The sequence below is a fragment of the Peromyscus maniculatus genome, chromosome 3 (genome assembly GCF_049852395.1).
Source record: "Peromyscus maniculatus bairdii isolate BWxNUB_F1_BW_parent chromosome 3, HU_Pman_BW_mat_3.1, whole genome shotgun sequence".
NCBI lineage: Eukaryota > Metazoa > Chordata > Mammalia > Rodentia > Cricetidae > Peromyscus > Peromyscus maniculatus.
The window spans coordinates 108,105,831-108,120,109 of NC_134854.1; the positions used below are offsets into that span (position 1 = coordinate 108,105,831).

Here is a 14,279-nt window from a genome sequence, read left to right on the forward strand (position 1 = left end):
TGTCTGTTTAGAGCTCACCTCTCCTTCCTTCACATAGCAGCAGGGCGTTTCCTCTGGGAAACTGGGTCTCACGGGGGTGACTTGGTAAGGGCAGAAGCACTTTTGGTCATCATAACTGGGAACAGGGTGCTCCTGACACCTGTAGTGCTGCTGCATGTTCTTCACGTGCCCTGGGTGGCAGGGAAACAGGGTGTATGCCACAGGTGCCCGTCACATTCTCTTCAGATAGCTGTTTAATGACCACAGTTAAAGAGCTGCCTACCCCTCAGCTCCAGGTACCTATACGGATGTCGCCTGCCTCCATTAGCATTTTGTTTTCATTCAGCTGCCTGCTGCAGCTTGACCAGTGGGACTGTCTGAAGTGAAGGCCAGGCTCCAAATCTGCTAGCCTCCAGCCACACCGCCACGAAACACTTGAAATGTGGCCAGTATGGAGAAGGAACATGGACAGTGGGTGCTGTCGTCGTGGCAGAGGTCTAGAACAGTGGCTGTATAGTCACCTACCAGTGTAGGAGCCACACACTGGACCAGTTGTCTCTATGTGGGTGGCACCCATGCACCAGAACTTGATACTGTACTCAGAGTGATTCAGAAAATATACACCGTACCTTTAGATGATCAAGATAAAATAATAAAAATTCAGTGCTCTTAGGGAGCTTAGACTTTTGTTTAGAACATTGGCATTCAACATTCCACCTGTGGGCATTTCCCAGTTTTTCCAGTTCTGCGGATAGACTCCATGGCTTTGGATATACTAGGCAAAACCCCGATTACTGAGCTACATCCTAGCTCTTGATTTTTGGAAACAAGAGTCTTGCTGTGTAGCCCATTCTCTGTCTCAATCTCTGTGTGCTAGGATCACAAATGATTGCCATCACATCCAGTGTTCTGATTTCTTCTTAAAGGCTTTACCCTGTAGTATGAATCTTTATTTAAAAAATAAATAAATAAAGACAACTCATATAAAGGAAAATATTTAACTGGGGGCTTGCTTACAGTTTCAGAGGTTTAGTTTATTATTATCATCATGGCGAGAAGCATGGCAGCATGCAGGCAGACATGGTGCTGGAGAAGCAGCTGAGAGTTCTATATTTGAATCCACAGACAGGAGGAAAGGAGAGAGCCACTGGTCCTGGCTAAGGCTTTTGAAACCTCAGAGCCCACCCCAGTACCATACTTTCTCCAACAAGGCCACACCTCTGTCCTTCTCAAGTAGTGCCACTCCCTGGCGACTAAGCATTCAAATATATGTACCTATGGCGGTCGTTCTTATTAAGTCACCACATTCCACTCCCTGGCCTCCATAGATTTGTAGTCATATCATAATGCAAAAAATGCAGTCAGTCCAACTTCAAAAGTCCACATAGTCTATCAGAGTTTCAGCACCATTTGAAAGTTCAAAGTCTTTGACACTCATGGCAATCTAACTGTAACTTCATGTAAAATCAAAATAAAAAAGCAGATCACGTACTTCCAACATACAGTGGCACAGAATATACATTGCCATTGAACTAGGGAGGGAAAGGGAGCACAGTGAGGAAATACTGGACCAAAGTAAAACCGAAAACCAACAGGGAAACCTTGAAATTCTGCATCTCCATAACTCAGGCCAAAGTGCTCTTCAGATCTCCAACTCCTTCCAGTGTTGCTGACTGCAGCACACTTCTCTCCCTTGGGCTGCTTCCACTCCCACTCTGAAACTCTCCTCAGCAGGTATCCCATGACTTTGGCATCTCCAACATCTTGGGGTCTTCAGTACAATCCAGGCTTCACCGTCACAGCTTCACACAATGGCCTCTTTGGGCCTCCATGCAGGAACACCTCTGACACATGCCTGTCCTCAGCATTTTTCCTTAGTCACGGGGGAGAGTCCATGAACCCTTCCTGGTCTTCTTGACTCTAAAGCCAGGACCAGGTGGCTGAAGCTACTAAGTTTTGCCGCTTGCTGGGTCTGGAACTTGGATCCCTTGTTCAATTACATTTATATCAGCATTCTGTTCTACCCCTTGTCAACTTGACACACAATCATATCTCTTCATGGTTTCCTTCACTCCTTAAGCTTTCTTTAATTCTTTTTCACAAGTTGGAAGCTTAGCTGGGTGGGGTCTTGCTCTGTGGTCACCACTCCCTTTATTCCATATAGCACTAGGCTTTTCTTTAAACTTTTTAATCTCCTAGAGCACTGGACTTTGCTCCATTACATTTTCTGGTGCTCTTTTGCTCCTCAAACTGTGCATTTTATACTTCTCCTTGCCCCATTTTCTCCTTTTCATTGTAGATCTGCATTAGGAGTGACTATTAGCAAATGACACAGTCAATAAATACTAGGTTGACTTGAGATCTTTTCTGCCAAAGTCCTCAATCCCAAACTCTTCAATTTAGCTTCAGGCAGATTTTTAGGACAAGGGCAAAAAAGCAGCCACATTCTTTGTCAAAGTATCACAAGAATGGTCTCTAGGCCACTTACTAATATTCTTCCCCTCTAAAACTTCATGAGTTGAGCTGTTATAATTTACATTAGTCTCAGCAATCACTGTCTTCTAGGATCCTACTAGTATGGCCCATCAAGTACCACTTAAAATGTTCAACTGGGGCTGGAGAGATGGCTCAGAGGTTAAGAGCACTGACTGCTCTTCCAGAGGTCCTGAGTTTAATTCCCAGCAACCACATGGTGGCTCACAACCATCTATAATGAGATCTGGTACCCTCTTCTGGCCTGCAGTCATACATGCTGTATACACAATAAATAAATAAATCTTTAAAAAAAAAAGAAAGAGTCCTTTAAAAAAATGTTCAACTCATTTCCTAATATAAAGTCCCTAAGTCTACATTTCACCAACAAAAGAGGATAGTCAGGCCTGTCATAGCAATACTCTGCTCTCTGGTACTTCTGTCTTAGTCACTGTTCTACTGATGTTTAGAGACACTATGACCAAGGCAACTCTTATGAAAGAAAGCATTTAACTGGACGTTTACTTACAGTTTCAGGGGCTTAGTTCATTATCATCATGATAAGGAGCATGGTGCTGGAGCAGTAGCTGAGAGTTACATCCTGATCCACAGGGAGAGAGGGAGAAAGGGAGAAAGGGAGAGAGGGAGAAAGGGAGAGAGAGGACAGAGAGAGCAAGCTTCCTTTTTCCATGCACTTATATAGGCTACCAGTAGAAGGTATGGCCCAGGTTAAAGGTGGATCTTCCCACCTCAAAGATCTGGATTAGAAATGTGTCTTCCCACTTCAAATGATTTAATTAAGAAAAAAATCCCTCACAGCTGCACCCAGCCACTTGGGTTTAGTTAATTCCAGATGCAATCAAGTTGGCAACCAAGAACAGCAATCGCAAGTCTGTAGGTGAAGTTTCTCTGTGTCCCAGCAACTGTTCCCAAATAACCACACAGAGACTTATTATTAATTATAAATGCTCAGCTGATAGCTTAGGCTTGTCTCCAGTCAGCTCTTATAACTTAATCTAACCCATTTCTATTGATCTATGTGCTTCCCTGAGGCTCATTTACCTCATCTATGAACTTCCCATATTGCTTCTTCCGAGTCTGACTCAAGACTCCTCAGACTCCACCCTCCTTCTTCCCAACAGCCTCTGTGTTTTGTGTCTGCCTCTACCTTCTGCCTAGCTACTGCCAGTAAGCTCTTTTATTAAACCAATTAGAAGGAGCCCTGGCAAAGATATCTTCTCAGTATACAAAAAGATTATTTCATAACACAAATCCACCCTTTATCAACTTGACACACAATTATATCTTTTTATGTCATGTAATTTCCAGATAACAGCAATAACCAAGTCATAATTATGTCTAACATGATATAACTATCCTATGTACAATTGCAAACACATTATATATTTAACCATAATTACACCTAATATGATATAACTATCAGATATACAACTACAAATGCATTATATATTTAACCAGGTCATAATTTTGCCTAACAGGATATAACTATCCCATGTACAACTGAAAACACATTATAAATTTAGAAAAGGTGGCAATGCCCCTTGAGGGACATTCTTTCAGTATCTCAAATTTAAATATGTGTAACCACTGATACCACTTTAATTGATGTTACATTGCATGATAAAAAAATTGAGGAAAGAGAACACAATATTTGTACAAACACATTCTTAACAAAATGCAACAAATGTTCATGCCAATTATAATTCTCTTTTCTGCCACTGGTCATGTGACCCCAGCTGGTGTTTATAACTACCTTCCTCTACTACCCATTCTGTATTTCTTCCATCCTCAGCAAATACCTCAGCAGGTCTTAATTGCTTTCTTGGATGAGTGACCCATACCTTCATTCCTGAAGGGTCTGTACCTCTTTCATTCTGCCTAGGTTAGGTTGTTGTAGTTACCCATTGACTTTAATCACAGAACGTGGTAGACCTTAAAGATCTCCTACACTCCAGGCATAATCTTTCTTACCTCCTTTGTGGAGAAGCAATCTAATTTCCCCTTGGTAATCTGGATCGGTACACTTCCTAACACTGTTATTCCTTTCTTAGCCTGTAGACTTAAAGCTATTAGAAGCCCAAAGTGACTTTGGTGGGGGTGTGAGGGTGGTGTCTGAGCTTCCAGTTCAATGGAATGTTATGTCTTCGAGCAGTAATGCCAGAACAGTAGTATTTAGTTTTATCCTATCCCTGGGCTATTTAGTCTCAGGTTCTTAGCCACCCAAGTAGCATTGAGTATGGGTTCCATCTCATGGAGTGGGCCTTAAATCGGATATTTTTGGTGACTCCTACAAGCTTTGTGCCACCATTGCTCTAGCATATCTTGCAGGCAGGACGCCATTGTAAATCCAAGTTTTGTAGCTGCCTTGGTATTTGCATTTCTCTTTTGGTAGCCTGCAGAGTACCTTCCTGTACCAAAGATGCTAGCACCCCTTGTGGTTATGAATTTAGCATCAGCTCTTGTCACATTTCTGATGAGGACCTGCTTCTGGACATCATGGGTTAAGGGGGCTAATGCTCTGTATGTTTCCTTCTAGGCTGGCAAACGGTCATCAGCCGTGGCAGCGAGAAGTCTGCCGACATTTTAGATTGCTTTTTGACTTTAAAAACTGAAGTTCCTATCATGACTGAAGAGCAAAAACAAGACTTGAACCCCTTGACCATAAAGATCAGGTGTGCCTCTTGCCTTCCGATCCAGCCTTTATCCATTCATGACCTGCAGGTAAGAATGAATGCCTGCTTTTCTCATTAAGAGCAACTCCTTATCCCACTCAGGTGGCTACTGTGGGTCATCTAATCTTTCAGGTGCTCAATCCAAGAAACATCACCCACGGCTTACCATAAGATTCTGTAGAGAGACATAAAGAGATGAGGTTCCTGAGAGTTGGAGCCACCCAATCTGAGACTTTTCACTGCTCCCTAAGTGTGCTACAAGTGGAGATCACTGGCCTCTTCAGAAACATGTGGGCTCCCCTGTCACAGCAGTGGCACCCAGATGTGTACTTGCTGTTGTAAACCCTCCAGGCTCAGTATTACTCTGTATCCAAGGAGTTCCCTCTTTCTTCTCTGGGTCATGGTTTCTAGGACTGTTTTCCTCTTCTTCTATTTGCTCTTTGGTTTGGCTGAAACACATTCTTTAGTATATATCCCACCACCACATTATTTCACTTTCTAAAAGTATCTTCATATTCCATATTCTCATACTTGGGAAACTGGCTTGGTGTCTTAGTTTGCTTTCTGATGCCATGATAAAACACTGAGTAAACCAATTTGTGGAGGGAAGGGTTCATTATATCTTAAAAGTTAGAGTCCATCATTAAGGGAAACCTGGGAAGGAGCTCAAACAGGAATCTGGAGGCAGGAACTGAAGCAGAGGCCACAGAGGAACACTGCTTACTGACTTGCTCTCCATGGCTTGCTCAGCCTGATATCTTTATTTATTTTTTCTTTTCTTTTATTATGTTTTGGGACAGGGTTTCTCTGTGTAGCCCTGGCTGTCTTGGAACTCTATGTAGACCAGGATGTCTCAGCCTGCTTTCTTGTATAACATAAGACCACCCACAGTAGACTTAGGTTGGGTCCTCCCACATCATTCATTAATCAAGAAAATGCCCTACCATCTTGCTTACAGGCCAATCTGATAGAGGAATATTCCAACTCACCTGATGACTCCAGTTTGTGTCAAATTGATAAAACCCAAAAGAAACCAAACCAACGTAGAAACAACTAGCCAGCACAGTTGGGTTTAGACTCATTGGTTAGAAATCAATGCTTCAGCGTTTTGAAGGCATTGTTACTTTCCTCAAAGACTGTAGGATCTTTTTTTCACCTTCTGAAGCTATGGCATGTGGTGATTTCAATGAATGTCTCCCACAGTCTCGGGCAGTTGAATGCTTAGTTCTCAGCTGGTGGGTCTACTTGAGAGGTTTAGGAGATGTGGAGGAAGCTTCTTGGAAGAAATACATCACGGGGGTGGGCTTCGAGAGTCCGAAGACTCCATGCCATTCCAGGTTCACCCTTTCTGCTTCCTCTTTGTGGTTTCAATGTGAGTTCCCAGTGTGCTGCTTCAACCACCAGGCCTGCCTGATGTCACGCTTCCCTGTCATGACGATGCTGGGCCCCTGTCCCTCCCTCTGGAACTGTAATCACCAATCATCCCTTCTAGAAGTTGCCTTACTCATGATAAACATCATGAGTTTGTCACAGCAATGGAAAAATTAACTAACACATGATGAATCTTAGTGTGAGTGTATTCCCATAGATACATTGCATTTTTCTAAAAGAGAAATCCACATACATTGTACATTTCTTTTGAAATGTAAGTATATAAGAAGTATATAATTAAGTTTAAAAAATCCTTTTCCCAGAAGGATGCCATTGAAATCACAAGTCTCTCTGTGCCAGTTGAAATGGCTAACCCTTGCTCGTACTGCTTTGTACTCTCCACCGAATTCCCAGAAAAGGCAGGCTCATCCTTTGTCTTTCGTTTGTGTTTGCTAGAATGTCTTACAAGCAGAAGCTACACTAGCCATCTTTTAAAGCATGGTCGCTAGAAACAAAGGATCTTAGTTTTCTTCTCAGTGAATAAGTATCTGTTTCCCTTCATCCCTGGCACGCATCTTCACTGGTTTGGTATTCTAAATTGATGAGGTGGTCTTCTTCTTCTTCTTCTTCTTCTTCTTCTTCTTCTTCTTCTTCTTCTTCTTCTTCTTCTTCTTCTTCTTCTTCTTCTTCTTCTTCTTGGTTTTTTGAGATGGGATTTCTCTGTGTAACTTTACGCCTTTCCTGGAACTCGCTTTGGAGACCAGGCTGGCCTCAAACTCACAGAGATCTGCCTGCCTCTGCCTCCCAAGTGCTGGGATTAAAGGCGTGCACCACCACTGCCCGGCTGATGAGGTCTTCTTTTAGCACTGTACCTCTCTTCCTGCCTCTGTGACTGCTCTTCTCCCGGTGTGACAGGTCATCACTTTCTGGTTGCTTTTAAGATGTTCTTGCCCCCCGCCCCACTCCTGCTTTATTGAAAATAGAACTAAACAGAACAGTTCAGTGAGGATGTGTCTGGATGTGAGCTTTTGGGGTTAAGCCTGATTGGATGGACTGAGTGTCTTGAGCCTTGAGATTACGTTTTTTCCAAAGTGAAGCAATTTCCAAGCATTACTCCTTTTGATAGCTTTTGTATGTCCTTTCTGCTCTCTCTTCCTGGGACTCTGATGGTACAAATAGTACATTACTGCAATTGTCTCATAGAATTCTTTCCTTTTCCTTGTTAGTCTTTCGTAGTTCTATGCTCTTTCTTTAAGTTCACCTCATTTTCCTTTGCTGTCTCCATTTTGTTTTCAGTACTGTCCAGTGAGATTTTAATCTCTTGTTTGGTGTCTGCTGGTTCTTCATTGTACTTTCTGCCAAGACTTGTGACCTTGGCAGACACTCTGAATAGAGTCAGCTGTTACTTCTTGTAATATGGTCACAATAGCACACTTTAAACCCTCACATTTCCAACCTCTGAGTCATCTTAGAGTTGGCATCTGCTGATATTCTCTTTCCTGGCTTTTTGTGTGTCATATAATTCTGGATCGAGCCGTAGACATTTTGGAACGCCATATTATAAGATGCTGGGTCTTGTCCGAGTTCTTGGAGAATACTTTTCATTGTTTTATTATAAAATGTTTTTGGCTAGAGTCAAGCTGAAAATTCCAGTTTACCTGCACACAGGAGCGGTGTGACCTGCTGTCCCTGCTCTCTTGGGGAGGCTGTGCACACAGGTAGACTGTAATTTGTTGTTCCCCTGCTCTCTTGGAGAAGCTGTGCACACAGGAGGGGTGTGACCTGCTGTCCCTGCTCTCTTGGGGAGGCTGTGCACACAGGTAGAGTGTAACTTGTTGCTCCCCTGCTTTCTTGTAGAAGCTGTGCACCCCTGTGTACTGCAGATACCAGTTCCACAATACTCCAGTTCATGAGACCAAGAGGGAGCCCCATGGGACTCATGTATTTTTCCAGGATATCAATGTCATCTTCCTTGGGGCCATGCATCCCAGTGACCTGAGGGAATACCTGGAAGGGCCCCCTATGGTGGTTGAAGTCCATGACAGGGACCGAAAGTCAGAGGAGTACTCCCGGAAGCCTGCCCTGTTTGGAGAGGACCCCGTGGATTCGTACTTCAACCTCCAAGCTTTCATCTCTCCCAAAGATACAGAGAATAACCCCTTTGAGTCCCAGAACAAGACATGGGATCCTTATGGGGTTGCCCGGGTCAGCTTTGCTGACCTCCTCCTTGGTCATAAGTTCTTGAACGTGGTTGTCCCCATCCATAACTGTGAGCCAAAGTCTGCCAGCCGGAACCAGGATAGGAGGAACAAAAAGTCTGTAGGGTTCCGGGCCCCCACAGATGGCCTCCAGCACAGCTCAATACCTATGGGCAACTACCTGGAGGCCAACTCTCTACTCAAGCTCCGAGTGGACATCGCAGTGCCCCTGAGTGCTTGGTTCACTGCGCCTGAGCTCGACCTCATGGGTACCCAGTTCGGCCGCATCATTTTTGTGTTCAACACCAAGAAGCTGGTCCTCCTGCAGGACCTGCTGCAGGACATCACCATGATCAATGCCAAAGCCTTGGACCTGGACAGTTACCCTGCCCAGGACATCCAGCAGATCCTGTCAGCCTTCAGGGTGCGTGTGAGGATCCAAGAGCGACAGAACCTAGATGTGCTCACTGGCTTCCACCTGCTGGATGGAAAGATCCATCTTTTTATTCTAGAAGGCTTGGCAGAACACGGCTTGAGGCGGCTGTGGGACAGTTACCAGAGCAGGTAGGCAGACTCTGTCACCTTCAAAGTAAAGCCATGGCATTCTGGATACAGGGCAAATGGAGTAGGTGTTTCAAAGCCAAGGTCAAATTCAATGTCCTCTAGATACTGACAACAAGCAGACCTAGCTGTCTTAGTGGAAAGGGGAAATTTAGGATTGGGCTAGTAAGGAAATTTAGGATTGGCTCAGTAATTTTTCTGTGTAATCCTGGTGCCCTGAGTTAAATTCACAGAACTCACATACAGGCGAAAGGAAAGAACTAACTCTATGAAGTTGTTCTCTGATCTCCATGCATATGCCATGCCATGGTGCACACACATAATAATACATAAACTTTTTTTTCTTTTTTTTTTTCAAGATAGGGTTTCTTTGTGTAACAGCCCTAGCTGTCCAGGAACTCACTCTGTAGACCAGGCTGACCTCGGATTCACAGAAATCTGCCTGCCTCTGCCTCCCAAGTGCTGGGATTAAAGGTGTGTGCCACCACTGCTTGGCAATGCATAAACATTTTTAAATGAAACAAAAATTGGGGTGATTTAGAACATGGAACTTACAGAGGGTTCCTTGTGTGCTAGGTTTTACTTGTTTGAGGAATAGGATTCTTAGTTCCTACTGAGGGCAGATTTCATGACCCCAGACCTCATGTACTAACATCAAGAGGCCAGAAGTTGTTTCTGTCTACCCAAGAGGGGACCTTACCACTGTGGGGGCTTGTCCTGATGTGCTGACAAGCTGAGAGACACCAGAGAGACACATGGCTTCTCTGCTTCTCTTTAGATGTATGCCTAAGACAACCAAAAACTTATATCCACACCAAAATCTGTAAATGAATGTATAGTATATAATAGTCAAAAAGCAGAAATCAAATGTCCTTCAACTGATCATCAAAATGTGGACTGTAGTATGATCTGCAGTAAGACATGTAATGTAAAACAGAGTAAGACTTTATTTCAAAAAGGAAAAAAAAGCAGATAAGCACAAACAGGTATCTATAGTAGAAAAAATAGTAGAACAGGATATTTTTCAATAAATGGTGTTTAGACAATTTTTTTTCTCCATAGGAAAAGGAAAGTAAGTTACTTTCAAGCCACTCATAAAAACAAACTCAGCTATTTAAAAAGAAAATCTAAGCTGGTCAGTGGTGGTGCATGCCTTTAATTCCAGCACTTGGGAGGCAGAGGCAGGTGCATCTCTGTGAGTTTGAGGCCAGCCTGGTCTACAGAGCGAACTCCAGAAAAGTCAAGGCTATACAGAGAGACTCTGTCTTGAAAAGCAAAAACAAAAACAAACAACAAAAACAAAAACAAACAAGAAAAAAACTATATAGTTTTTTAAATGACTTAATATTTTGATTAAATTTATTTTATTTCATTTTATGTGTACGAGTGTTTTACCTGCATGCATGTCTGTGCACCCTGTGTGTGCAGCGCCCATGGAAGACAGAAGAGGGTGCTGGATCCCTTAGACCTGGAGTTCCAGGTGGTTAAGAGTCACCATGTGGATGCTGAGACCCAAACTCAGGTCCTTTGCAAGATCAATAAGCACTCTTAACCACTGAGTCATCTCTCTGGCCCCTCTATGTAGGTTTTAAACTTTTCATTTTGAGGTAATTATATGTTAACAAGACACTGAAAAATTGACCAAGAGGCCCTCTGTATCCTTTATAAACTTGGCTCTGATAGGATAGCTAACACAGTTTCTGACAATGCCATGTGGGCATGCTGCACACGAAGTCTGTCACATATGAGTTATGCAGCCACTCTCATCAAGGTACCTCAGAGAATCTCCTCCTGTTGCTATAGTAATCAAGCGTACCCCCTATAACTGTCCTAATTCCCGGCAACCATGAATTTGCTCATCTATACTTTTGTTATTTTGAAAATTCTACACTAAATTTCAGGTGCCAAATATTCTTTGATTATTTACAGAAGCACAACTGATTTGCATAAGCTCATAAATCAACTTATTGAATGAAAGAGTTGTTCATCTTTATTCTGGTACATTCTGTGGTGTTTTCTGCATAGGCTAGCATGTTAAGAGGGGTGACTTCTCCCCCTTTCCAGTCTGTATGCTTTTGTTTCCAGGTGTGCTGGATGGGATCTGTAGTAGTCTTTTTCTGTGATTGTTTAAGCACAGCTAGCTAGACTATAATGATCTGATCTTTAAAAAAAAATTTTTTTTTGAGAGAAAAAGTTTCCCTTTGAACCTGGGCTGTCCTGAAACTCAGTAGCTTAGGCTGTTTTCAAGTCTGCATGAATTCCCTTCCCCAACTTTCTGAGTTCTGCGGTTGCAGAGGTGAACCACTACGCTCATATTTTTGTTAAATCTATTTTTGAAAATTTAAATGACAATCAAGAAAACATGACATCAGACTAGAGAAAATTTCTTCAATAAGGTACAAAGAATAGAGAGAATTATACATTTTTGCTACACTAAAAGGAGTAATTTTTGTTCAAAAAAACATAAATTTTTGAAAATAAAAGCAACAAACTGAAAATATTTATAGTGTATGGAACAAAGTTGGCAATCCTGACTGCATAAAAAAGTCCCATGTTGAGCATGGTGTGCATATGGCCTGTGGTCCCAGCACTCAGGAGGGCGTTATAGGAAGGGATCATGATGAAGCCATCCTGGGCTGCCAAGAGAAACTGTAAGCGGAAGTCCTATGAATCAATATGACAGCAATAAAAACATCTATGTGGAAAGCTTGGCTAATGACCCAAACACTTCACAAAGGAGGAACTATAGTGACCAAGGAGAGGTTCCTGGGGGAACAGGAGGTTGGGCACACCAGGTTTCAAGGTTTCAAGGTGTAGGAGCAGCACCCAGGGCGCTCACAGGGTGGTCTGTATTAGGAACTCTGCCAGGTTGCTAGGGCTGGAGTACCAAGATCAGGGAGAGACACAGCAGCAGGAACGTGGGCAGCCGGCCTCAGTCACCACTGCTCTCAGGGTCCCAGGCTGGGTCTACCAAGTGTGTTTACTGCCGTTACATTCTATCTGTTGCTTTTAAACAAATAAGAATAAGAGAAAACACGTGCTAGTCAGAGCACAGGCATCAAGTGTTCCCAGGACCCACAGGCAATGCTGATCCTCCTTCTTCCTAGGGTTACTACCTCTAATCAAGTGCCATGCAAGGTGCTCTATGACTCCAGGTTGCTCTTCCGCAGTCGCCTGTATGCTGACCTGGAGACCATTCTGTACCATGTACACTTGTTCAGGCCTGTGTCGCTGCTCCTGCGGTACCCAGCGCTCTATGTTCGTGGGGCTGTGCCACGCATGGCATTTCAGGCACTGGTCAGGTGAGTGTGGACGGGACAGGACGGGCATCCCGCTATCTGGAGGCCAGGTGGGCCATAGGGACAGCAGACAAGAATGCCCTGAATTTTCCAGGCTCCAGGAGAAACAGATGCTTGTGATGGTTAATTTTTTTGAGACATGGTCTCTCTGTGTGGTCCTGGCTGTCATCCTGGAACTCACTTTGTAGAACAGGCTGGCCTTGAACTCACAGAGATCCGCTTGTCTCCACCTTCTAACTGCTAGGATTAAAGGTGTTTGCCATATGATGGTTGGTGTTAATTATCAACTTGATGGACTTTAGAACCACTGTGGAAACACACCTCTGGGTGTGTCTATTAAGGTGTTTCCAGATAGGTTAACTGATTATGGGAGACACATCCTGAATGTGACCTATACCACCTCATGGGCTGGGGGCTCAGACTGGATAGAGAGGAGAAACATACCAACATTTCTTACTCTCTGGTTCCTGACTGTGGGCATGATGTGGCCAGTTTCCTCACCATGGTGGACTGTATCCCCTCAAAGTGTAAGCCAAATGAACAGTTCCTCCCTTAAGTCTTGTCAGGAGCCGATCACAGCAATGAGGAAAGCAACTAATACAGAAAATCCATACTGAGAAGTGAGTTGCTGTGATAAACACGAACCCGTGGTTCACATGTCCTTGTAACTGGTTCAAGAGAAGAATGTGGAAGGGCTTGGAGCTGGGGGGCAGAGAACCGGAGAATGCCAAAAGCAGATTAATGAGCCAGTCTGGTAGGAATTTGGAAGTCCAGAAAGCTGAGAGAAATGTCGATGCTCAAGGCCTGGCTGGTAAGGTTCCAGACAGAAACAAGCACTCTAATACCCTAGAGGTCGTTCATAGTATACTTAGGCAAAGAATCTGACTGTATTCTGGTAAGGTTTAATTTTTTTAAAAAAAGGATGGGCTACTTTGTTTGACAGAGGCAAACCCAGGATGGGATAGCATCCAGGGCTGTGCAGTAGTTACTACTTTCTGTTCTGACTTGGGTCAACATTGAGAGAGAGCAACAAGTCGGGCAGAAAGATGAAAATGTGCTGTTTGGTCTGGGAAGGAAGAGGCAGGCAGGGTGGCTGAGAAAGCATCTGTAACTATTAAAGATTAGCTCCATTACAGAGAAACCCTGTATTGAATAGGAAAGGCACCAAAGGGCTAGACTCAACCTATAGAAGGTCCATCTTGTGGAAATGTAAAGCCGTTTGAAAGAAAGCCTAATCTGAGAACACCATTGAAGGGCTATTCAGGGTAGTGTTGCCCACCAGAGGCAGCAAATAGAGGCCAATGCCATTGTGGTCCAAGTGGTCCAGGCTGGCTCCATCTTGAACTGACAGCAGAACTTGGCAGCTTTCTCCACATGGTACTGGATTGGCAGGCACTAAAGATGCAAGAGTAATGGAGTCGTGGAGGCTTGTGCTAAGATTTGTGAAGGCCAGCAAGGCCAGACAATAGTGGCAGGGTTGGAGTTCCTGCAGGGAGATCCTGAAAGGCCACTGCATGAAGCTGTGATAGTAAGGGCTGAGTTTTGGTGGAGATCTTGGGATGTTGGAGATGTCAAGACCACAGGATGTCAGCTAAGGAGAACTACTGGTGCACAGTGGAGTCTGTCCAAGAACTCTAATGTGCCGGAGTGCTGCTGGAGGCTGCACTGGAGGACTGGAGCTCCGATGGAATCTGTCCATGAACTCT

At 43.8% G+C, this 14,279-nt stretch overlaps 1 protein-coding gene across 8 annotated transcripts in view; it reads left to right on the top strand.

Annotated features, from left to right (window-relative positions):
• Positions 1 to 14,279, top strand: part of Cfap92 (cilia and flagella associated protein 92 (putative)) — a 48,924-nt gene that overhangs the window by 16,069 nt on the left and 18,576 nt on the right. For 5 of the 8 annotated variants that reach the window (XM_042273568.2, XM_016003048.3, XM_042273567.2 and 2 more), the window contains 3 exons: positions 5,009 to 5,193; positions 8,373 to 9,277; positions 12,382 to 12,576. In XM_042273568.2, coding sequence (XP_042129502.1) covers positions 5,009 to 5,193; positions 8,373 to 9,277; positions 12,382 to 12,576 — 1,285 coding nt within the window. The remainder of the gene's footprint in view (positions 1 to 5,008; positions 5,194 to 8,372; positions 9,278 to 12,381; positions 12,577 to 14,279) is intronic. The other 3 variants (XM_076567144.1, XM_076567141.1, XM_076567142.1) reach the window with 2 other exon arrangements.